The following is a 25,449-nucleotide window of genomic DNA, read 5'->3' as shown; positions in this document are numbered from 1 at the left end:
GTTTCTTGAGTCATATAGTGTAATTATACCACCGCAACATATCGACATCAAACAATTTACGGTAAGATCTTGCTTAATTGATTTTTATATCGTTTTTAGTAATAATGAAATGAGACGTGAATGAAACCACTGCAACATGCGGGTAGCATCCCAAAGACCTCTCTTACTTGATAAAAAAAAATTCCATTATTTAATATACTCGTAATTTTTATGTCACATGTAAAAAAAGAAAAAGAAAAGGTATGGCTGTGTGCTGTAAACTTGACATTTGACAACATAAACATCGCGCACTCACATATACGGGGTTTTACTATTAAGTAGCTTATCAAATCAAGAATCATAAGGTGTTATATCGGTCATTCCGCCGCTTACTCTTACTAAATCGGTTTCTCCGGCACCACTTCCGTTTCCTTCCCAACTCTGAAAATCAATTTCCATTTTCAAAATAAAAAAATGTTAGACTGGCAACAATACACTCAATCAATAATCTTGGGACTCATTTTCTCATATCTCGTCTCTAAACTTTTCTCTCTAATCCTCTCTTTTCGCCACCAAAATCTCCGCTTAACTCGCTCCACCTCATCTCTTGATGATCAAGAGCAGCAGCAGGAGGAGGAGCCTTTAATTCCAAAAGATATTACTGAAAATGAACCAGTTAGTAATAATGATAGTGATGATGATGATTGGGAAGGTGTGGAGAGTACGGAACTAGACGAAACGTTTAGCGCGGCCACGGCGTTTGTGGCTGCGACAGCGGCGGATAAATCGTCGCAGAAAGTGAGCAGTGAGTTGCAGTTGCAGCTGTATGGGTTGTATAAGATTGCTACTGAAGGTCCTTGTAGTGCTCCTCAGCCTTCTGCTCTCAAAATCACTGCTAGAGCTAAATGGTACTTGTATCTCATTCACCCTGATAGATTTCCTGTTTATATATATATATATATATATATCTTTAATTAATGATTAGGTATTACTTTTTTGCCAAATATGTATGTAGCTGTAGACTCGTAGGCTAGTTGGTTAACATTTTGAGATATTTACAAGATGTCTCTGGTTCAAATATGCCAAGTATAATAATCTTAGGGATGGTCAGGAAAGATTCGGCAACAGCCATAGGATACCGTGGTTTGGCAGCTTACGCCTTAGTAAAAATAAGAAGACTTGTCTTCCCGTGTAACCTGAATATGGATAACCTCATCCGTTTATGTGTTCATCTTATATTTTCCCATCAAAAATTTAGGAAGGGGTCTAAATATCTATGGTTAACTTGCTCAATTAACCCCTTTATCCTGACTAATTTATATTTGTCTAATGTGTGGTGTGGGATGATAAAGTTAACCAGTGATTGATATGGATGATATCTTATTCATGTTATGCATTCCTAAACTTAAATGTTTTCGAGTTTAATACCGAGAAAATCTTCTTCCTTTTTTGTTAACAAATTTTACAAATGGAAGATCTTACTCATATTTGCCGCTGCTTATTTTAATTTTGAATCCCCAATTATCACGCATTAAATTCGAGTTGCCTAAATAGTAATTTGTTTCTTAGCTTGTGACTTTGTGAGAATCAGATATTAGCTTGATCTGATTGTTGCTTGAAGTATTGTTAACATTTTTCATGTTTAATATATTGGTTTATGTATGTGTATAACTTAATGTTGCCCCTTTATTTTTCTTCTTTTTGGAGAATATGTTGGATGGACCAAGACTTTGCTTGTACCATGTAGTATGTGTTTTTTCTGTAAGTGTAGTATATTTCAGAAACACAAACACTTTCAAATTTTGGTAGAGGTTGCAGTTTTGATCCGTCATGTTAAGTTGGATGATCAATGTATTAGTTATATAACAGGCTAACTAGGTAGAGTAAAAAACTTAAGCTACAAATGAAACTGGTCAAACGGGATGAGCAGGTCGCCAGGTCCAAAGTCGCCCAGAGTATTTCTAATGCATATAACCTCCTAAATCATTCTATCTATATAAATAAAGTACTGTTGAAGTTATGTTATTTTTAATCATATATGGCATCCTTCTTTTTTTTATTCGAAAATTCTAAAGAACTTGGACATAAAATGTCTCAGGTAACTCAAAATGTTTCAAGCCATGCACCATGCCAAAAATATCTCTTTTCGACCGAATAGCTCTCCTGCCCTTGGCTTAAAGTTGTGCATTATGAACCTTGACATTGTTATGGATCTTTCTAAAAAGAATGTTGCAAACATAGTTGTTAAAAGCGACGGCGAACTCAAAGCGCAAAGACCCTAAACGGGGCGAAGGCGAGAGGAGCAAAAAAAGCGCACGCCCGGAAAAAAAAAGCGCACCAAAGTAAAAACCAAACCAAATGACATTAAAATTAGCAAATTCCAACTAAATAACACATAATGCATTAAGCCAAAACAGTTGAAAAGATCTTTTGAGAAAGAAAAAAGAAAAAAATAATTTTAAGAAAAAAAGAAGAAAACTTGCCTGAAGTTGAAAGGAAGAATATGTTGATGAAGGATGATTTGATGTTGATATAATCTGATTGATGATTTGATTTTGATATTTGAACAATATATAAACGTGATGCTATTAATATGCTTCTTGGATAACCAAAGGGTTTTATAGAAAAAAGGAGTCTGCCGCCTAAATTCTTAGTGGGCCTGGGCCTAGGTTTTCAGGCGGGAACCCCTTGCCTCGCCCTCGCCTTGCGCCTAGGCGGCCTGGGCGCTCGCTTTTAACAACAATGGTTGCAAATTGCTTTCTTACCTATTTTTTGTGAAAGTCAATCTTTAGCATTACTCCTTTATATGTGAGTGTCATATGTGTAAGGGTTATCATATATCTGCTGGACATGTATGACACGCCATTGATCACATTCTGTATTTTTAATGTTACTCGTTTTCCGTTATCTATTTTACGCTCCTTATAGGATCCTATAAGAGCTTGAGCTTTTGGTATATATAAGCTTAGGCTCATAAGCTTTGTTTGGCTACCAAAATAATTTGGTAGGTTATGTTTCTAAAAGCTCCTAAACAATAAGCTAATCGAAGTAGATTTTGAAAAGTAGCTTGAGCTTATGGGAAACTAAATTATCTAAATACCCATAACTAACTCGCTTCCACCTTTTGAATTTAATATTTTTGCCGTTTTACGTCATTTTACATTCATAAGTTCCAGCTCCAGCTGCTTTTCCGAACACATTATGTTAATAAAAGTTCCGGCTGCTGTACCTAATTTTGCCAAACATACCCAAAGAGTTTTCAGTAACCTAAATTGTTCCAAACCGTACCAAAATTAATCCTTTTTGACCGAATACTTCTCCTGCCCTCATAAACGCTTTATGAACCTTGACATCATTATGGAAAGAATGTTGCAAGTAGCTTTCTTATCTGTTTTTGTGTTTTATAGATGGGTTCATATGGTGTATAGAGTTATCATATATATCTGTTGGACATATACGACTGATCATCATTACATTTCTTATATGAATATTGCTCATTTTTGTAACCTTTCTCATATTTAACTTTATGTGTGGTGTGCGCTAGGAATGCATGGCAGAAATTAGGTGCAATGCCCCCAGAGGAAGCGATGATAAAGTATATTGAAATTATTACTCAGTTATACCCTACTTGGGCTGCTGGTTCAACTTCTGTGAGACGACTCTCTCTCTCTCTCTCTCTCACACACACACACACACCACATGCATACACACACACGAAAAAAAAATAGCGTGTCTTGGTTTGTCAGCTATTATTAATTAACTACTCACCATATTTTACTCTGTTTGTCTTTGGTGTTGTAATTCACTGAAGAGAAGAGGTGAAAATGACAACGAACGATCAAGTAATGATACTAGACCAATGGGACCTGTTTTCAGCTCTTTTATCCATGAAGAGGAATCTGACGAGCTGTAAGGTTCTGTAAACCTTTTGTGTGAGATTACTAGATATAAAAGCCCATTTTGTGATTGTAGATGCCAGTCCTATGCTTTTGTTAGTGGTAGATGTGGCAATTTGGATTATTGTAATGGCTTGAATCAGGTTATGTTAAATTTCTTACGGGTCAAATAGGTAAATATTCCAAAAATAACTAAAAATGAAATGGATCAAGCACCTTGAAAGTTGTCCAAATTGTATTTTAACTGTATACATTATACAATCTGCCGAGTCAATTTTTTGTAAAGGAAACTTGATTATAGTGTGATCACGACACGACACGACCTGTTTTTAACAGGTTTCGTGTTTGACCTTAACAGGTTTCGTGTCTTAACAGGTTCGGACCTGTTAAGACCTGTTAAGATTCGTGTCTTAACAGATCCAGACCTGTTAAGACATGTTAAGACCTGTTAAGGTTATACATATACATAAATTACTAAGAATTGATTATTATAATTTGATATATGATTTTTATAAGGTAAGATGTCTATGAACTTTTGTAATGTAAGGATTATTACCGTTATATAATAGTTGAAATTTGTAAGAGTTTTTGTATGGTTAAGTTTTTTTTAATATTAGTCAAGAATTTTATAAAGTATATGTTAACAGATTTCTTAACAGGTGCACCTGTTAATTTTCGTGTCGTGTTCGTGTTTGAAAAGAATGACACGATTAGTTAACAGGTCGTGTTCGTGTTTGACCTTAACAGGTTCGTGTCTTAACAGGTTTCATGTGACCTGTTATGCCAGCCTTTACTGTGATGGTACATTTTTTTGTAATGATATTTATCACACACACATTGTTTACTGAAAAAATAACTAGCCTTGGGCGAAAAGTGTTTTCAGGCTGTCGTCCTGTTACCTTACCTTCAATTTCCAGTGAATGTAATAACTATGCATCATAGGTCCTGTCTGCATTAAATTAAGTTACCCTTGCCTGAAAGTGGTATGTGAACCTTTTTTATTCTCAAATGCTTTTCTTTGTCAATGTGTATCTTTTGATTTTGTTTTACCATATTTATTAGTTATTATATAATCTTCTAGCATAGATACTGAATCACCGATGGTAATTGTTTACACTAGGATTACTATGTATAAGAGTAGTGAAGTAATATTATTTGGCTAACACATTGCTTCTCAGAAAGTTAGATGCTGTACACGCCTTCGCAAGAGAAGGTGATACAGAGAACTTGATCAAGTGTGTTGAGAGTGGTGTTCCGGTGGATACAAAGGGTTTGTTACATTCTATCACTCGAAGTCATATTGTAAACTTTATTTATCTTTATTATTTTCCGCGGTGGTTATGTTAACATCAACCTGTATGATATAGAAAGGATCGTATGTATAGACCATTAAATAAACTATACAATAGAGTGAGATGTGTATGATACCAAGTCCATTGACCAGGAAATATTCTGCCATCAAATTATGAATCCTATGTAGTGTGAATATATGTGAAGTAATTTCCGTTTATCTGCATTTAGCCGATAGGTATTCAATAATATCTTTTAAATTTTAACAATCATTTAAAAACGCAGATAGCGAGGGCCGGACACCTTTGCACTGGGCTGTTGATCGTGGCCATGTAGAAGCTGCAGAATTACTGTTGAGCAGGAACGCTGATGTGAACATAAAGGTAATCTTGCTGTCAATTATTGGTGGCAAAATGAACGGGTTGGGTATCAGATCAGTTCGGGTTTTAATCAAAATGGGTAATTTTTTTGCAGATCAAAGTAAGTCGGGTTTGAGTTGTCCTGGAACACTTTTTGGTTCTATTGTTTTGCACTAAAATAAATAGTGTCAAATATGATCACATAAAATATTCAATAGTAATCTTTTTCTTGATTAACTGGCTTTGGTAGTTGTGTTCATTAATAATACACTTTGGGACCTACTTGACCTGTTTCCCTTTTGAACTTCTTCTCAACTGAAACTGGGACGCTAGTCATCTATAGAAAGTGCGAAAATTTGGGAGTTGGGTCCAAAACTTTTGCCACCAACCCAACCTGCTCGTACCTGTCAATTGTGCAAACTATATTCCCATGGACATATGCTGATATTTCTTTAATACTGTAACCTGAAGGATAATGAGGGCCAGACACCATTGCATTATGCTGCTGTTTGTGAAAGAGAAAGCATTGCCGAGTTGCTTGTGAAGAAAAATGCTGCTACGGATATCAAAGATGACGATGGAAATTACCCTTTTGATCTTTGTGATTCAAAATGGCCCTGGATCCAACCCCAAGTACCCTCTTTTGATTCATAGTTTTGTTCAAATTTTATCAGAAAACCGGAAAGGTGTCTTTTGTTTGAAATTGCTATATGTTGTCAGATAGTTGTCCAAATTCAGAAATTATACATAGCTTTGTTTTCATCATTGGTAATTTGTGATGTTGGTGCTTTGAGTTTTTGTGCTTCCTACATGCTAGGATTGATTATGTCACACCATCTCAAATGTTCACGAGACGAAAAACTGAAAATCATATATGTAGTATATAAGGTATCAGATTTCTCTTCCATGTGATCTTTGAAATTTGAGTACGAATTTTAGTGGAATTTGATATTACATGGTCCATGAAGTTGAATTTGCGTAGTAGTCAACTTTCCATCTGCTTTTCATTTTCAAAATTAGGATCATACACAATCTTAAAAATCACCATCACTCTTAAAGTAACAATTGAGTCACCAATTCCACCTTATCATGCCCAAAATCTTATACTAATAAGTGCTTTCTTTACCAACCCAACTTGGTCCAAACGAGTTGTCACCTTGGTTATGTAACTAACGAGGAGAGAATCGTTTTTCATATAAGGGAGGAAAAACCGAACAAGGAGCATAATACATCTTGGGCTACATCTTTATCACCCTATATTCAAGAATTTAAAGATGTTGCTAAATTGCTATATATTCAAAAAAGTAACTCCCAATGCCGTCTTCCACGGGTTTTGGGTCCCAATACCGTCTTCGACGGTGTATGGGGGAGGTTGAGATGTAAACAGCCTTACCCTTACCAAAGGTAGAGAGGCTGCTTCCATGTTCTACCATCGGTAGAAAAAGCCCTCCAGCCTTGCTGGGCATGAAGATTGAACCCTTGACTTCTGTCTCCAGAGGCAAGAGTTCCAACCACTGATCCAACCCAGCTGGTTTATAATTCGCTATATATTCAAGAATGTATGAAACGTTTTGTTGATACTCAGTAAGATATATAAAGTCCCAGCAAATTATAATGTATTTTAGGGACAAGCTAGTGTTTAGAATTGCCTCAAAATTATTTATACATAACAAACTTAATGGTTCGATCTATGCATGTATGCAACTTTATAATATTTCTAGTGTATGTATTCGGTGGTACTTTTGCTTTTGGACAATTTGTATGGATGTCATATGACAACTTATACAAATTAATGACATGTCGAAAAACAAAAAAAGTTAAATTAGGGACTTCTTATTTTAGGGACCATTAGAGACACTTCTCAAGCATTCATTTTTCACCATCTCTGACCACCATCACCACCATCATCTCCGACCACCACCATCATCTCCGGCGACGGCGACCACCGCCACCACGCCTATACATGTGTAAGTTATACAACCACCATCACCACCACCGCCACCACCATCATCTCCGATCACCACCATGATCATCTGGCGACGGTGACCACCGCCACCACGACCTACACATGTGTAAGATACAATTTACACGTGTAAGTTTCATGTCCCTAATGGTCCCTAATTTAAGGAGTCCTAATCTAACTCACCCCTGTCGACAAACATGCATACCAACAAATACATATGATAGTAATAGATGAACGTTGGATACACACAATATGGATATTCTGAGTCGGATAATATAACTCACTTTGAATCAGAACTAAAATATATCTTCAAACACTTAAATCTTATTCTAATATCTTTCTGAGTGAAGGACACATGACACAATTTTTTATACTAATTTTGATACGATCAAATCTCTTAAGTTTATATATATGTTCGTAAATAATAAGACAATTATAAGTTAATAACCTCATTCACAAGAATAATTGTTGGAATTTCGTATGCCCAAGACACATATTAAATTGACGTGGCTAGTATGTGATGATCCAAGTCAGGTCATACCCAATAACAAGTTAGACAAACACTTATGATATTTATTTATATGATATGATCTTTAAATAAATATCAATACTTGAAGCATTTAGAAAATGGGTTTCTAAATAAATGCACTTGAGAAATATAAGTAAATTATATGGATAATTTATTTTGAGAAATATGTGAATGTGTTTATTTGGCAACATAAACACTTATGTGTGTTGTGTATAATTCATAATATGTTACATAAAGTATATAACATGTTATAATACATTTATATATATTGTATAAAAGGAAAATGCATGTGGTTTTTGAGTTGGTGAGACCCATGTGATCTCACCTTGGGGCCGGCCCCCTCTCACCCAAAACACACATACATTTGCTTGTTTTATATAACCCACTAGCCACATTGGAAACACACACTTGTTACATGCATTTGCAATAGTGTTCTCTCAACTCTCAAGTGCAAAAACTCTCTCTTTTCTCTCTTTATTTTTCGGCACAAACAAGGAAGAAAAGAAGGGTTTTCCAAGTTTAAAATTCTAGCATATTTGGGTGTTTGTTGGAGGCTTGGGGTATGCAAGCTTGAGGTACTTCTATTTTGAAGACTTGGCTTATTCAAGAACATCATCTTCTTCATATCAACCTTCTCATAAGCTTGGAAGAAGGTAGTCTTCTAAACACCCTATGGTTGTTATTTTGATTGCATGATATTCATATACATGGATCCTTATTGTTTGGGGTTTTCTTTTATAAGTTAAAATTTGGTTTTAACTACATATAACATAATGAAAGGTTCATTTCTTCCGCTGCGTTTTTCATGTTATAAGGATAATATGACTTTGATAAAACCCTAAAAGACCCAGCAATGCAAAACTTTCTTAACAAAAGAAACATAACATAAGTCATAAGAGACATGATGTTTGCAGAATGATGTTGCCACCATACCTTTTTTCCAAAATAAACACTAAATTATACTTTTGATTTAAAAAATGAAATTAGGGTCAAAGCCTATATTTGAACACTTTTGGTACACTTCATTTTCCTTTTCGACATAGGAAAAATATACGAGAGTCACCATCGCTCGTTTTTTCTCTCATATTACGATTTATGTGGCACATACCTTTTGTCTTTCTGAATATAATTCGACTAAGAATTAATTAATAATAATAAAGAACTCTCCAATTTGCCCTAATATTCTTTTCTTCTGAACTAAAGACTTTAAGCTATAAATCATCCGTGGACTTTTTTTTTTTTTTTGATTTAAGGTAACATATAAACATTAAACTGAGATGGTATTCTAAAATCTAAAAAGATTAGCTCTTGGCAAAGCCATTTACAAACATAGAACTTGTTATTTTTATTTATAGAACTAAAATTCTTGTTTACTTAAGGGGAAATGAAGATTTGAATGTGTAACTTTAGCCAACATTTGGTCTCCCCTTTGGGAGATTATGGACTTAAATATTCTAATTAACATAAGTATTTTTAGTGATATGAAGGTTGAATTATCTTAATCTTAATTAAATTTAAAAGAAAAAAGTGCTTATGTTGAGCTGTCACACTTTTCCTAGTGCTACTGATTCCACTACTCGCTTATGTATTCCAAAAACACAATTTGTTTATTATAAATTAAAAATATTCATGTATACATAATCATTTCAAATAAGATAGTACAACTTTGTACCAATAGAGAAAAACCATTAACGAAAATATGTATCTTAGATTTTTTGAAAGGGTTGATAATAATAATAATAAATAAAAAAAGATGAATTTTGTTACAAATTTGATACGATATCATCATACAAATATATATTACTAATTGTTCCATACGAAGTTAACTGTTTAGTATATATGATGCAATACAACCAAATAGTAAGCAACAGTACTAACACAAATGATAACCTCCTCTCGTCCCCAAAAACACAAAAGAAGAATAATGGTCCAAAAGTAGAAATTGACGTCTACCTAAGATGACGTTTACCCAAGGAATAGTGATGAAGCTTGAGATCAAGAATTACAGGGTAAAAGTCACAAAATACAGAAATAAGTCAAATAACATAATTAAGCTATCACTACTAGAAAATAATCAAGACGTTCTAGGTATATGTATGTTTCGTTATTTTTCATCAATACAACACATTGTATTCAAAGTCAAGACTTCTATCAAGATTTTAAAAAAAAATGTGAAATGACCGAAAATATATTTTAAATTTAGTTTTTAAACAAAGTTGCAAGGGTTAATCTGTCGGTAAATCTGTCGCTAATTGCGACAGATTTTTCCGACATTAATTTCGTCAAAGTAAAGTCCAATTTTCTAGTAGTGATAGCTTATAAATGATAAAAGGATGTGAACATTACTATTCGATTCTAAGTGATACATATTAACATATACATTAATTCATGACTACCATATATACATAAAAATTTATTAAACAATTTAATTAAAACGTTGATCACTTGATCAAGTTTGGGGTTGTATATATATATATATGTATGAAGGATGCTGGATCTGATACGTGATATTTTGTGGACTGTTTGGTGACTCCATACATCTCCTTTCAAAGTTTCCAAAAAAAGTCAAAAATTGATGGGTAACCAAAGATGACAAAATGCAAGATGGAGCATGATTGTGACCAGAAAGCAGGTTTTGACTTAGAAATTAAAAAAGCAAAACTATAAGAGCCATGCAAAGGGATAATACTGCAAGGTGTCCACAATATGCATTATGTATAGTAGTGTTGTTACATATATATTAAATATATATGTATGTATTGATGTAACATAATTTTTAATGAAGTTGACTTCACAATATATTGTGGCCTCATTATGTTGGTATTGCTACATGCACTACTACTCATCATACTTGTATAGCTATTGGGTTGGTATCATCTCATGAAAGCTAGCTATAGCCACTATATATCTCTTTAATTCATTGAGCTAGGTTGTTACATTATATAAATAGCTCTCCATCTGATCTCTTTTTGTTCCATCCTGCATTACAAAAGCAGTATCATCATACTATATGGCTCTTTTTACCAAAACTACTCTTGTCATTTCATTTCTATTGCTCATTTACATAACTTCAGGTTTATTTCATTCTAGTATCTAAGCTTGTGTGTATGTATTAAGTATTAACTATATATTATCGATCGTTAACTAATTAATTTTATTGTTGATTCATTTCGTCTCTGAGAATAGTGAGCGGTGGCAGGAATGGTGGCGTAAATCATGCTTACTCTCTCCACAAGGTTATCGTCTTTACTAGCAACATACTTGTCAAGCTTTAGCATTGTTAAGAACTTGAAAAAAACCATTGTTAACAACTTAACGGTATTATCGCACACAAGCCAAAAGTTTTAATATTACTAGGGGGGTGCTTGGCATTGCGTTATTAAACTAAGCATGTCTACGTGCTTTTTAAACTCCCTGTTCTCTCTATGCCATAAATAATCAATTTATCCGCTAAACACTTTTTCTGATTATTTGTGACAATAATTAGTTAATCTCTTCAAAACGCAATCCCAAAACCCTCTAATATAGAGTTTCACAAAATGTGATGTTATTGCTAAAAACAAAATAATAAATATATAGCATTGCGTATAACATGTAGGTTTTTACCTTTTAATAATTAAGAGGTTCCTAGGCATTTACCTTCTTTTCTACGATCTAGGTTTTCACACCATATACGTGATAATACATTTGGGGTGAATGACTGAATGCACATGAACTATATGATTTTTTTTTTCCCGTGTAGCGTACATGCTATAGAAAAAATTGATTAATTTTTTCAAATGCTATGAGTATAAGATGAAAATGCACATGGTTTAAATATATTGAACCTTAGTATTAAGTGTTAGGTTTGACATACAATACCTACATGGAAGCTAAGGTATGCATGTGCATACCATGATTTTTTTTTTCTTTGAAGTTTTAGAGTGTAAAAAAGTGAAAACAAATTATCGAACATGTATTTCAACTTATCTATCTTTATATAAAGGTAAATAATAAGTTGTGGTAACAATAATCAGTTGTTGCTTTTCACTTATATGATTAGATAACATTGCAATATACTAATGATTTGATATAGATGTAAATATATCCTTAATCACTTTTTGTTGCAATACCAAAGTTACTGCGTTAACTAATCAACCTTAGAATTTACAATTTACAAGCCTAAATAGATTTGTTCTTCATGTAGGATGGTTTTAGGATACACGCAAGGAAGCTTTCGGTACTTGATGCAGTTTTAGACTATGACGATGCCGGAGCCAATCCAAGGCACGATCCAAGGAGAGGGAGGGGCGGTGGTAGAAACCCATAACGTACAGATCGAGTTTTTTAGCTCAAGATACACAGCTAGAGAAACTTAATTTGCTGGTTATGGCTAGCTCGGAAGATCGACTATATATATGATAAATATATTTGTTTATGTGTTTTACTACTATGAATTAATATTTGTAGTTGCCTTTGTGGGCAAAATAAATTAAAGGAGTAAATTGGTACGAGTATTATAGTGTACTATTGGTAATTATTATTATTATATGATATATAAGAATAAGAAAAAATATATCAAATCATGGAAGATGCTGACGTATATACATGTAATCTTACTTCTATGCAGGGTCTTTGAGCTAGGAAATTTGTTTGGTACGGGCTAAATTAACAATAATAAGTCAAAATCCATATAAAAGTCACATAAAATTTAATATATGTTGCTTCATGTTAAAAAATGGAAATCCAGAGCGGGCCATAGACACAGATTTGGTGACCTTTGGATAATTATACACGTTCTCATAATCTCATTAGTCATATGCTGTGATAACTTTTTATTTATTTTCTTTACACGACAAGTATTAGATGTTAATGGTTTGAACCCGACAGTGACATCCAATGTGGACCATATACTGACTTATGGAACACGCTCACTCCAACATTTGTTGTTTATGTGATAGTGTAGAGATGGCAGAGCAATCAAGCTTTGGATTCTCGATCACAAAATATCTCACCATTTTTTCACGAAAGTGTACTTAGATCATCTTGTAGAGGTGGCCGAGAAGTGTTAGAGATTCTCTAAAGAAGGTTTCCGGATTGATGCTTGACTACTGCCTGAATTTTTTAGGTGACCTTCTTTGAAGAATCTTAAACATTCATTGTTCGACCCTTTTACCATTCTTTGGGTGACCCTTTTACACAAAATACAATTTGTGAGCAATAATCAACCATCATATCATTTTTTACAGCTTCAAATTAACAAGGCTAAAATAATATGACGTATTCACATTATCCATAGCTTGCTCTGCACCTAGGAGATGAATGTTTTCTAATTTCTACTTACTTTTGGGCACAGTATGGTTTTTTCCATTAAGTGCAATTTTTGTTCAGAATTGAAGACTTAATTATAGAACATTAATTCTTCATAGTTTTAATTAACCCCCCACGGTCTGCTATCATGTCTTTAAGGTTGGCTTCATCGATCTCCCACCGGCCATATGGTAGATTTTCATTGTGAAAGTTCGTATAACCATAATACATGATCAGTAAATAGAATCAATTAAGGTTATCTGCTTTACATACCATTATCTATATATCAAATCAAAATGCTTAAACGCTTTATATACGTAATACATGGTCCGTACGTCCTCTCTTTTCCAACTTGTGTTGATGCATTGTTTCTGTGATGAACTTGATGTAATCTGTTGACTGGTTTCAACCTCAGCCGGGCTCAAACATAATTTTTTTAGTATTAACTTTTAAGAAATACTAATTTGTGACTTTTATATGGATTTTGACTTTTTATTGTGTATGCATGAGGTAGGTTGTCATCAGGTATTTGTCCAAGAAGATGCAAGCTAGTTTAATGTTTCATAAGTAGGGTCATTTTTAATACTAGTGAAAATGTATTCTATGTTTCATTTGGGCTCATCAGATTGGTAGTCTCTCTTGTAAGTCACCAGCCCTTGTTGCTGGTGCAGCTGCTGCTACTCTTGCAAGTCGGGAGAGACAACTTGTAAAGCCAGAATTTCGAGCAGTGTTCGGGTTTTACATTTGATAATTCCTTATGTTATATTTAGTAATTCCCGCCAAAACTAGTCACTTGACATAATAGATGTTAAGTGTATGAGGTAGCTTGTTATTGTGATAATATCCTTTAGTCGAGTTTATATGCTAGTAAACATGTTTTGTTTCAGTTAAATTAGAGGCTAAGTAAGTCATGGTTTTGGGTTAAGCTCAAAACCCGCTTGATGGGCTACCTAGTAACCAATTTATGTTTTTTATTGTTGATGGTCAAGAAATAAGTCTTTCTAGTGTATCGAGTTGTTACCCACTAAAAGACCAAACGAGCCAACTCACCCTTGTGACATGCATACTGGCTAGTGGCTATATCTAGTTGACACCATTGTTTTGTTTTTTTTTTAACCATTGTACTGAAATGATTACATAGTTAAGCTAAGCATTTATAGAAATTTTACCTGGAAAAAACATGACAACTCTTTATTTAATGCATTTAATGTTATATTACCCGTAAAAAACAAACTCAATGGCCACCAGTTTCTTCCTCAATGGGTTGTAAAAATAACAGCAAGTATATATACCCCTAAACAGTACATAAGAAAAACGGAAGTAAAAGTTAGATATGTATGTAAATTAAACAAAGAAAAATGCATACGATGCATCTCCATCTTTCATGATAGTATATGGATCCATGTCCTTCTTCTTGACCATGTAAAAGTAAATAGAGCATTCTTCCAAGTTGACCACATGAAACCATTTTTCATAGAAAGTTTCAGTTTTAGCGAGAACTTTTACAATAAAAAGTCAAAGCAGAGACATTACTTTATTTATACCCGCTCGGAGAGAATACCAAAACCCATCCCCAGAACGATCACCCTAGGCCTACAAAAATTGATTAAATAGATTTTAGGTTACATAAATCAACAAATTTTACATTTTAAAAAACAATGGTATTCACCAATCTAATCTCTTTACTATAACCACATTCATCATAAATATAATTTTGGAGTTCCTCAAGATTTCCCTCTTCAACAAACACAAATGGTGGCCTGTCGCCACTCTCCCCTGAATGAATAGAAAACATATATGATTAGAAGAAATGGCATTCCTTCGATAAGTCTTTTGGTCGTATTTATGTCATGGTTAAGGTAAAATTTCTATAGATGCTTGGCTTAACTATGTAATCTTTTATATATGTATGATATATTAAAACATATATGTTTTTTAATAAAGTTTTAAAAGTATATGTTTTTTAATAAAGTTTTAAAAGTTCAAGCATGTGAGTGTCTAATTGTAAAGAGAAAGATGATAAATGCATGTCATAATAAAAAACTGTATATTAAATAAAGAGTTACCATGTTTGTGTTGAGAATAATTCAAAGGTTACGTTTGCACGTGTTTTTTTTTTTAATAATAATGTACTTCCTGATCTATAGGTTAGTACCTAGTCTTTAGGAGTCATGGGTAGAAGTGGTTTAGTGGTTTTACTTTTTCTTTGCTTACCGTTGTACTCAACTGCTATATATATGACAACTTTATCATTGAATAAGATTATCAAGTTTTCTGGTCTTTTGTTATCACAAGCAACATTGTGGTATCAGAGCCAGGTTCCAGATCTGTGAGGAATTACAATTGAAAAGCACCTGAGTGAGAGAGAAAAAGTCATATTTCACAAAACAAAAAATATATACATATATATATATAAGGAGTGAGAGAGAGTGTGTGATGGCGTCTGCAAGCGGCAACAACAACATTCAACCAATCCTTCCAGTTTTCAAAGGGGATGGATACGAGTTCTGGAGCATTAGGGTCAAGACGGTCTTGCGATCACAAGAACTCTGGGATCTGGTTTCTACTGGGTTCTCAGAGGAAGACAATGATGCTGCGAGATTACGAGAAAATCAAAAGAAAGATGCACGTGCCTTGTCGTTGATTCAACAGGCTGTTCATGACAGCATATTCTCGCGTATTGCAGCCGCAACAACAGCCAAAAATGCAAGGAAGGTGTTGCAGACGGAGTATCAAGGTGACTCTAAGGTGAAAACCGTGAAGTTGCAAGGGCTAAGAAGAGAGTTTGAGACTCTTCAGATGAAGGATGATGAAGCTATTGGTGATTTCCTTTCAAAAGTCACCCGAATAGTGAATCAAAAGAGAGCCTATGGAGATACGGTTTCTGATCAACAGGTGGTTGAGAAAGTTTTACGCAGCCTACCCATGAGATGGGATCATGTGGTCACGGCGATAGAAGAGGCGAAAGATCTGACAAAACTAACCTTCAACCAATTAATGGGTTCCCTCCAATCTCATGAAGGAAGGGTCAATAGAAGTGTTGAGCATGTCGAAGAAGAACGGGCATTTCAGGCCAAGGAAGGAGAAAGCTCATTTGGTAGAGGTAGAGGAAGGTTCCCTACACGTGGTGGCCGTGGTAGAGGACGAGGGAGATCAGGAGGTCGTGGAAGAAATGGAGTACAATGTTTCAACTGTAACCGATTTGGTCACGTGAGATCAGAGTGTTGGTCCGAGCCTCAAGCCAATGCTGTTGTAGAACAAGAAGACGATGAAGATGAATGCAGACTTTTTATGGCTCATGGTGATGTTGAAATAGCAGATGATGATAACAAGTCCCTCATGGCCAGTCGTAATAATGGTGATGGAAATTCCAACGTGTGGTTCATTGACAGTGGTTGTTCTAACCACATGACCGGGCATAAAGTCATCTTTAAACGTTTAGATACTACTAAGAAAGTGGATGTGAAGATGGGAAATGGCAAGGGCATCCAAGTTGAAGGAAAAGGTGTAGTGAAGCTTCCAATGGGTAATGGGCAAACTAAAGTTTTGCATGATGTGCAATATGCTCCTGAATTGGGGTATAATTTATTAAGTGTGGGCCAGCTAATGAAAGGTGGGTATAGAATATTATTTGATGATGATGCTTGTACAATCACTCACAAGTCCACTGGAAAAGTAGCATGCATGGTACCTGTGTCAGCTAACAACACTTTTCCATTTGATCTTGAAAGAAAAGTAGACACGACTTTAGTGATGGATGGAAGTTACTCCTCACTGTGGCATGCTAGATATGGTCACTTGCATGAACAAGCATTGCAACAACTTAGTAAAGAAAACATGGTGACTGGCCTTCCATCGATTGGTAATATCGACCAATGTGAAGGATGTATTTTTGGAAAGCAAACGAGACGATCATTTCCTACTCGCACATCACGCACCAACTGCCCTCTCCAGTTGATCCATGCTGATCTTGTGGGTCCTATGCAGACTAAGTCTATAGGAGGTAATCTTTACTTCTTTTTATTAACTGATGATTACACTCGTATGAGCTGGGTGTATTTTTTGAATAAGAAATCAGAAAGTTTTGAAATATTTAAGAAATTTAAAACAAAAGTTGAGAAAGAAAGTGGATATTTAATCAAGGCCTTGCGAACAGACCGTGGAGGTGAATTTATCGGGAAGTTGTTCAATGAGTTTTGTGTAGATAATGGGATATGACATGATCTGACAGCGCCATACACCCCGGAGCAAAACGGGATCGCGGAAAGAAAAAATCGAACAATAGTAGAAATGGCAAGATGCATGCTTAAGGCGAAGAGTTTGCCAAACTACTTCTGGGGTGAGGCGGTATCTACAGCAGTTTATCTTACCTCGTTATCACCTACTACAGCCATCTCTGGGAAAACACCATACGAGATGTGGTATGGCAAAAAACCCTCTGTAAGTCATTTGAAAGTTTTTGGTTGTATTGCCTATGCACTTGTTCCTTCCCAAATGAGAAAGAAGTTAGATTTAAAGTCAAAAAAATGTATCTTTGTTGGGTATTCACCCAACTCCAAGGCCTATCGATTATATGATCCTGTTAAAAAAGAAATCATACCAAGTAGGGATGTAGTATTTTGTGAACATGGAGTATGGAGTGAAGATTTAAAGAATGATAGAAAACAAGATGATGCCACTTTTGTAAAGGGTACGGTGTTCCCAAATGATAGTGTTGGTGGCGGCTCAAATACTTTTGATGAGGGTTCAAGCAGCTCCTCTAATAATAGTGAGGGTTCTGGTCATGATCACTCCCATGCTTCCTCGTCGAGTGGTGAAACAAGTAGTCCATCGCCATCAAGTCCAACTTCTGGTGAAACTAGCGATGAGTCAAATGCAGGTTCAAGCTCACGCGAGTCAAATGAAGTTTCAGGTTCAGATGGTACAGCTTCAAGTGACTCGGCTCATAGGGTACGTGACCTCATTGAAGTCTATAACAATACTGTACCTATTTCTGATTATGAAGCATGTCAGTTTGCACTCTCTGCTGTTGAACCAAGTACACATCAAGAAGCTATCAAGATGACGAAGTGGAAAGACGCTATGGAGGAGAAGATAGCTGCATTGGAACACCATAAAACGTGGACACTGACTCGTTTGCCCCTTGGTAAGGAAGCTATTGAACTTAAGTGGGTGTTTAAACTTAAGTTTCATGCAGATGGCAGTGTGCAAAGGCATAAGGCCCGACTTGTTGCGAAAGGGTATGCACAAAAACGTGGAATAGATTATGAAGAAACATTCTCACCCGTTGCTAGATTTGAAACAATACGGATGGTTCTTGCTCTTGCTGCTCAAAAGGGATGGATGGCATATCAATTTGATGTTAAGTCTGCATTTTTGAATGGAGTACTTAATGAGGAGGTTTATGTTACACAACCTCCTGGTTTCGAAAAAGAAGGGCAAGAGGAAATGGTGTTCAAGTTACACAAAGCGCTGTATGGGCTAAAGCAAGCCCCTCGGGCTTGGTACAGCAGAATCGACAGTCATTTGGTGCAACATGGTTATAAAAGGAGTCAAAGTGAGCCTACATTATACATAAAAAGGGCTGGTACAGGTGAAGTTATTGTAGTATGCTTGTATGTTGATGACATAGTGTACACAAGCTCTTCAAAGAAGTTAGTGGCTGAGTTCAAGCAAAGGATGATCAATGAGTTTGAGATGACTGATATTGGAGTGTTAAACTATTTTCTTGGACTGGAAGTAAATCAGCAATCAAAAGGTATTTTTTTGTCACAACAAAAGTATGCTCGAGATTTGCTAAGAAGATTTGGCATGGAACAATGCAAGCCAGTAGCTACACCAATGAATACCAACGATAAATTACAAGCTGAAGATGGAGGAGCACCAGCAGATGATTACTTGTATAGAAGTCTCGTTGGTGGTTTAATTTATCTCACACATTCTTGTCCCGATATTGCTTTTGCTGTTGGGGTAGTCTCAAGATACATGCAAAAACCATCAGTTTATCATATGGGTGCAGCTAAGCGAATTTTAAGATATGCTGCAGGAACCATCAATCTGGGTTTGTGGTACGAGAAAACTAATCAAGTAGCATTAGTCGGTTATACAGATAGCGATTGGGCTAGCTCTCTAGAAGATAGAAAGAGTACGTCAGCAAATGTCTTCTCAATTGGTTCCGCTGCAGTCACATGGAGTTCCAAGAAACAAGAGGTAGTTGCACTATCAACTACGGAGGCCGAATATATTGCGGCAACAGCAGCAGCCTGTCAAGCTACTTGGATGAGGAAAATATTGATCGAACTGGGTTATGAGCAAGAGGGGGCAACTCAGATCTTTTGTGACAACATGTCAGCAGTATTTCTTTCCAAAAATCCAGCTCATCATGGACGTAGTAAGCATATTGATACCAAGTTTCACTTTATTTGAAATCTGGTTGAAGGGAGACAGATAGAGCTGCAGTCTTGCACTTCACAGGAACAAGTTGCAGACATACTGACAAAGCCACTTGGGACTGAGCAATTTGTGTATTTGAGAAAAAGTAGAAAAGAACATCCAAAATCCACTTGGGAAAACTTGGGTTGAGAACCTTTTGAATTAAGAGGGGGTGTTGAGAATAATTCAAAGGTTACGTTTGCACGTGTTTTTTTTTTAATAATAATGTACTTCCTGATCTATAGGTTAATACCTAGTCTTTAGGAGTCATGGGTAGAAGTGGTTTAGTGGTTTTACTTTTTCTTTGCTTACCGTTGTACTCAACTGCTATATATATGGCAACTTTATCATTGAATAAGATTATCAAGTTTTCTGGTCTTTTGTTATCACAAGCAACAGTTTGGATAGATAAAGTTGAATTTTTTTCAAAGTATACTTCAAAGTAATTTTCCTTCCTTTGTTAGGTCGATGCCAACCCCACCATCTTCAGTCACGTCCATCATCATCATCTACGATGGCCCCCTTTCTCACCATTGCACTCCCGTTACCCTCTTTCTTCATCTACCTCATATCATGCTAGACTACCATATGTAGTTGACATTCCACTGTCGACCACCACAGCCACCGACCCACCCACCCTGTTATATCTTATCTACAACATATAGAAACTAGAGCAACTTGTTTATTCCCATTTATCTTTTTAACGGGGTTTTCATTGATTACGGATATGAAAAATAAGGAAAATAGATAAATATATGTATTTCAGTAGAAGTGGATGCATATACCTCATGCATGTATCTGCAGGTAAACTATGGAGTATTAGAAAATGTGACACATAACTTATAGAAAGAAAAATATATGCCTAAAATGATCGATAGTTCCTACTACATATCTACATATACCAATGGACAGTCAGTGGATCACATGCAGAGTTGAACACTATATAAAATACCTCCTTCACCATGCATGAACTGGAAATTAAGTATATTTTTCAAACAATTTTTTTTCTCGAGGATGCATATTCACCATCTTCATAACCGGCTATGTCACTTTAAAAGACCTCGCCAAAACCATAACCGGTTTCTAGAACACTTACCTAGCTCGGATGTTGAGAAAAAGTTCCGCTGCATGAGATTCAAGATCGACTCGGATGAAGCACAAAGTATATCTTTCACAAAGAACTTCAATTCAATTCCACTCATATAACTTGACGGAGTATCCTAAGTGTATCCAGCTTCGTGCCAAACTTTCAAGCGTGAAAGCGTGTTGTTGTTATGTATCCGAGAACTCAAAATCTAAAGCATAAAAAAACAAGCTTATTTTAATTATCAAACTCACATCAATAATAATGGCAAGCTAAGACACTTTTATTCAAAATTATGTCATATTCGGAATACATTCTCGACAACTACCAAGTTATATACGTATGTGTTCTCATAAATGATTTACACAAATGAATATATGGGAAAAAAAGTAATTCCCAATGTCGTCTTCTACATGTTTTGGAACCCAATATCGTCTTCGACGTTGTATGCATGAGGGAGGTTGATATGTAGACAACCTTACCTCTACCAAAGGTAAAGAGGAGACTGCTTTCAGGTTATACCAAAAGTAGAAAAGAACATCCAGCCTTGTTGGGCATGAGAATCAGACCCATAACCTCTATTTCTAAAGACAAGGGATTGAACACAAAAAAAAAACAAATACAATATTACAAAAACAAACTAGGATATATTACATGTTTGTATTAATATCGTTGAGGAATGAATTTTTTATGTACACTTTAATATTGAAGTTCATGTGTTCTATAAGTGAAATGATATATCTATTTGATTAATTATCATAAAAATCAATACAAGATTAGGATTATGTGACAAAATCAAGATTTGAGATAGTTTAATTCACATATCATGCTTTAAAGGCTTTAAGAGATTTTTTAAAAAAATTCTTAAAGAATTTACTATTTTCCTTTATTCGAACAGCCAATATATATTTATATATTATAAACAACAAATCTAACAAATTGCTACATAAGTACAGATACAATATCTACAAAGAATTACACCACAAATTCCATTTATTTAGGGTGTTGGCAACACTCAGTGCTCGCGGTAGTGAGGCATCCGACCACTCACTTGCACACTGTCGCCAACACGGGATGACCCACGCGTGACTGAATTTGAGTGGTCCGTCCACATCGCTTAAAGAGTGAGTGTTTACGTTTTCGAGGCTTTTTTTGACCGTTCAACGGCTAATTCCCTTTTTTTCTAGTTTATATATATATATATATATCAATACACATCTTCTTCCATACACACAAACAACGCATATTCAAACACACACAAACAACACACTTTTCTTTCAAAAAGTTACAAATCTTATCAAACAATATTGGAAAAACGAATTGGTTCTACCACTTTGTTAGATGAACCGTTCGAGTGGTCAGACGATAGTAGTCTAGAGGTGTTTGCAGCCGCGATTAAGGAGGACGAAGCTGAAAGTTCCAGGTCAAGGCGCAAAGTCGTCAACCGTGACCGTTGGGCCGCTTCACAAAGGTTGCATCGTGACTACTTTTGCGAGGAACCCAAATATGATGGTGATTTTTTTGAAGATAGTTACCGCATGCCTAAACACTTGTTTTTAAAAATCGTTCGAGATCTTGAGGCGAGATACTCCTATTTCTGGGAGTCATTAGATACTCGCCTGAAAAAAAGTTTCACACCTATTCAAAAGTGTACATCTACAATTAGGCAACTCACAACCGGTAATACAGATGAGTACGATGAGTACTTAGAGATGGCAGAATGAATATCACGTGAATGCCTGCAAATGTTATGTGTAACACCCCAAGATTTTAAGGTAAAAGAAATTAACCCCTATTTATAGTTTTGACATTAAATTAATTTCCTAGTGCTTTATTTTTGAATATGGGGTTAATTTAGTTGGAACTTTAATGGGTAGCGGGTAAAATACCCTCAAAAATGGAAGTGGGTCGTGGCACCCATAGAATGTGCCAGCCACACACACCCATCTAATTCTTATTCCAATATTCTTCTTCTTCTTCTTTCACATGCAATCCACCCCCATTTCCTTCAAAATCAAGGTCAAAATACTTTCAAATTCAATACTAGATATCACCCTAACAATCATCACCATTAATTTATCTCCATTCAAGAGTTTGAAAGTTAGGGTTTTGGTGGTTCTAGGTGGTGGCCGAAATTAATTAAGAAAAGGGAAAAATTGGTGAATTGAAAACCTAAGCTATTATCTTCTATTGTGAGGTATTGATTTCTATTTCATTATTTCATTTGTTATTGAGAATTAGGGTTTATGGATGAACCATTTTGGGGGTTTTGCTAGAATTTGAATTATGGTAGTTTTTCCCCAATTCCTTAGTTAACCTAGTTGTCATTGAGTTATATGATGCATTTGATTATGAAATTTATAGGGTTATGTGATAATTTGAGTTTATGAGAAAATATGAGTTTGCTGTTAATGGAATATGGATGAAAATGATAGGTTGAACTACCTAATGTTAATCTTGATAATGGAAGTAACTCAATGACAAATGGGTTGGGTTTTGGGTTTAGAAAGGCTAGTGATTGAGTAAGACTAGGTTGAGCTAGTCAAGTTGTGAATATAAGCTTAATGCATTTTTATGATATGATTATAGGTTGAGCTTGTTGAGCATTATTGTTATAGCTTTATTGTCCTTGTTGTGGAGGAGGTGAGTATATTTGCATACCTTTATGTATACGTTGGGCCAATTACCATGAGATGTGAATGTTCCAAGCATGGTAATTGGTTCGGTGTTAAGCCCATGTGAGACATTGTTTATGAGGCCTAAGAACCTCCGGGGCCTAAGAATTCCGACTGACATGATTGTTATGATTGTTTAGCTTATATGGATCCATATATGTGTTGTTAGAGTGCAAGGTGAGCATGTAAATGTGTCATGACGATGCCATAGGTTACATGTAATAGTCCTTGTACATGCCCTCCTTCGTATTCATAAATGTATGCAAGTGTATTCACTAAGCCTTTGCTTATATTTTTAGATGTTTACTCTCTTATAGGTAGTTCCGGAATAAGGAACTAGTGTGATCTAGAGCTTAAAGTGTTTGAAGCGAAGTTTTTGCAAGATTTAAGGTAATTAGGTCATTCGTGGAAGAATGACGATCTTTTGGTAGAGACTTAGAAATCCCTCATCCCCATGGCTCTTGATGTAATGTCTCTTTTGGTAAACTTTGTTTGGTACATTTCTGCAAAAATGGTCATAAGTGTGTCTTTTGGAATTGTAAAGTATGAATGGTGGTTGACATGAAAAGTGTCAACTTGGGTAAGACGTCCCGTCATGGTGAAGAATTGTGTTTTTGAGAAATGGTCATCGTTGAAATGTTGGAATGTGTAATTATAACTTCTTTGTGTGTTTAAGTATATGTCTTTTTGGTCATAAAAATGTTGTCAAGAAAGGTTGACAATTGTGGTAGAACTGCAGGAAACTGCGGATGCTGCTTATCATCCTTCAGAGCATCCGCAGGAGAACGCGGATCATCCGCCATACCATCCTCCATCTGCTGTCCTCGACATCATTTTTACCGAGCCTTCGTTTGAACTTCCCGAGTCATGAAACTTGTAAATTAGTCTTATTATACCATTATAAGAATATTCCATTTGTCATTTCTTGATTTATAACATTTCGATTTTCCACGAAAATTTGCATTATTTTTCTAAGTACCAAAATTTTTCCAACTTGTGCAATATTTTATTAAATGATCATTAAAAAAGTTTGGGGCGTTATATTTTGTGACGCTATTGTTCAGACATATGAAACAGAGTTTCTGCGAAGACCTACAACCCATGATATACTACGGTTGTATGAAGCGCACGAAGCGAGACATCACATCCCCGGGATGACCAGCAGTCTAGATTGTACACATTTGGCTTGGAAAATGTGTCCAAACGAGTTCAGGGGTCAATATAAGCGGGGTGATCATGAACACCCCACTATTATGATGGAGGCGACGACGTCTCAAGATATGTGGATATGGCACACATTCTTTGGCCCTCTCGGTTCGCTAAACGACATCAATGTTCTGCAACAATCTCCCTTGTTCCTCCCTGAGCGTATGGGCACTGCGCTTAACTGCCCATTCACTGTGAATGGGTATAGGTACAAACGTGGCTACTATCTAGTCGATGTCATATATCTTGTGTGGTCTACGTTTGTTAAGGGGTACAAATATCCTACCGATCCGAAAGAAAAAATGTTCAAAAAAGCACAGAGTCGGCTCGCAAGGATGTTGAACGGGCTTTCGGTGTTCTGAAGCAAAAATGGGGTATCCTTGCTCGACCATTTCGTTAACGTTCGATCAACACAATTAGGAATTTGGTGTATGCGTGTGTGATAATGCACAACATGATTATCAAAGATAACGGTCGTGCGATTAACCCAGTTCATATTGGAGATCCAGTAGTCCAACCGAGTAGTCACCGGGACGCCTTACCGGAGATACAAGACGAGGAGACACCTTAAAATGTCTCTTTTTTATTTACAAATTTAAATAATTTCACTTAATATATTTAAAACATCATTAACGAAATTATTACAACATATATTTATTAACATTTAAAATAATTTTATTTTACATTAAATACTTTTAAAAAATAACTACATTGTTATCACCGTGACACCGTCACATTGTGCGAGCA

General features: G+C 35.5%; 3 protein-coding genes across 3 annotated transcripts; all 3 read left to right on the top strand.

Moving 5' to 3' along the window:
* Positions 1 to 302: 302 nt before the first annotated feature.
* LOC122589912 (acyl-CoA-binding domain-containing protein 1-like) lies at positions 303 to 6,289 on the top strand. Its single transcript, XM_043762243.1, has 6 exons — positions 303 to 887; positions 3,524 to 3,629; positions 3,791 to 3,888; positions 5,054 to 5,145; positions 5,451 to 5,548; positions 5,996 to 6,289. The coding sequence occupies exons 1-6, from the start codon at positions 454 to 456 to the stop codon at positions 6,176 to 6,178; spliced, it is 1,011 nt and encodes a 336-aa protein (XP_043618178.1). The 5' UTR covers positions 303 to 453; the 3' UTR covers positions 6,179 to 6,289.
* Positions 6,290 to 10,942: 4,653 nt separating this feature from the next.
* On the top strand, positions 10,943 to 12,512 carry LOC122590024. The gene is made up of 3 exons (XM_043762361.1): positions 10,943 to 11,090; positions 11,203 to 11,252; positions 12,203 to 12,512. The coding sequence occupies exons 1-3, from the start codon at positions 11,027 to 11,029 to the stop codon at positions 12,323 to 12,325; spliced, it is 237 nt and encodes a 78-aa protein (XP_043618296.1). The 5' UTR covers positions 10,943 to 11,026; the 3' UTR covers positions 12,326 to 12,512.
* An 11,997-nt stretch (positions 12,513 to 24,509) lies between these two features.
* On the top strand, positions 24,510 to 25,064 carry LOC122588058. Its single transcript, XM_043760201.1, has one exon. It carries the CDS (start codon positions 24,510 to 24,512, stop codon positions 25,062 to 25,064), a length of 555 nt encoding a protein of 184 aa, XP_043616136.1.
* The last annotated feature ends 385 nt before the right edge of the window (positions 25,065 to 25,449 follow it).

The sequence above is a fragment of the Erigeron canadensis genome, chromosome 2 (assembly GCF_010389155.1).
Source record: "Erigeron canadensis isolate Cc75 chromosome 2, C_canadensis_v1, whole genome shotgun sequence".
Lineage (NCBI taxonomy): Eukaryota > Viridiplantae > Streptophyta > Magnoliopsida > Asterales > Asteraceae > Erigeron > Erigeron canadensis.
Note: the sequence above shows the minus strand (reverse complement) of the source record. Positions and strands in the feature narration are given on the sequence as shown.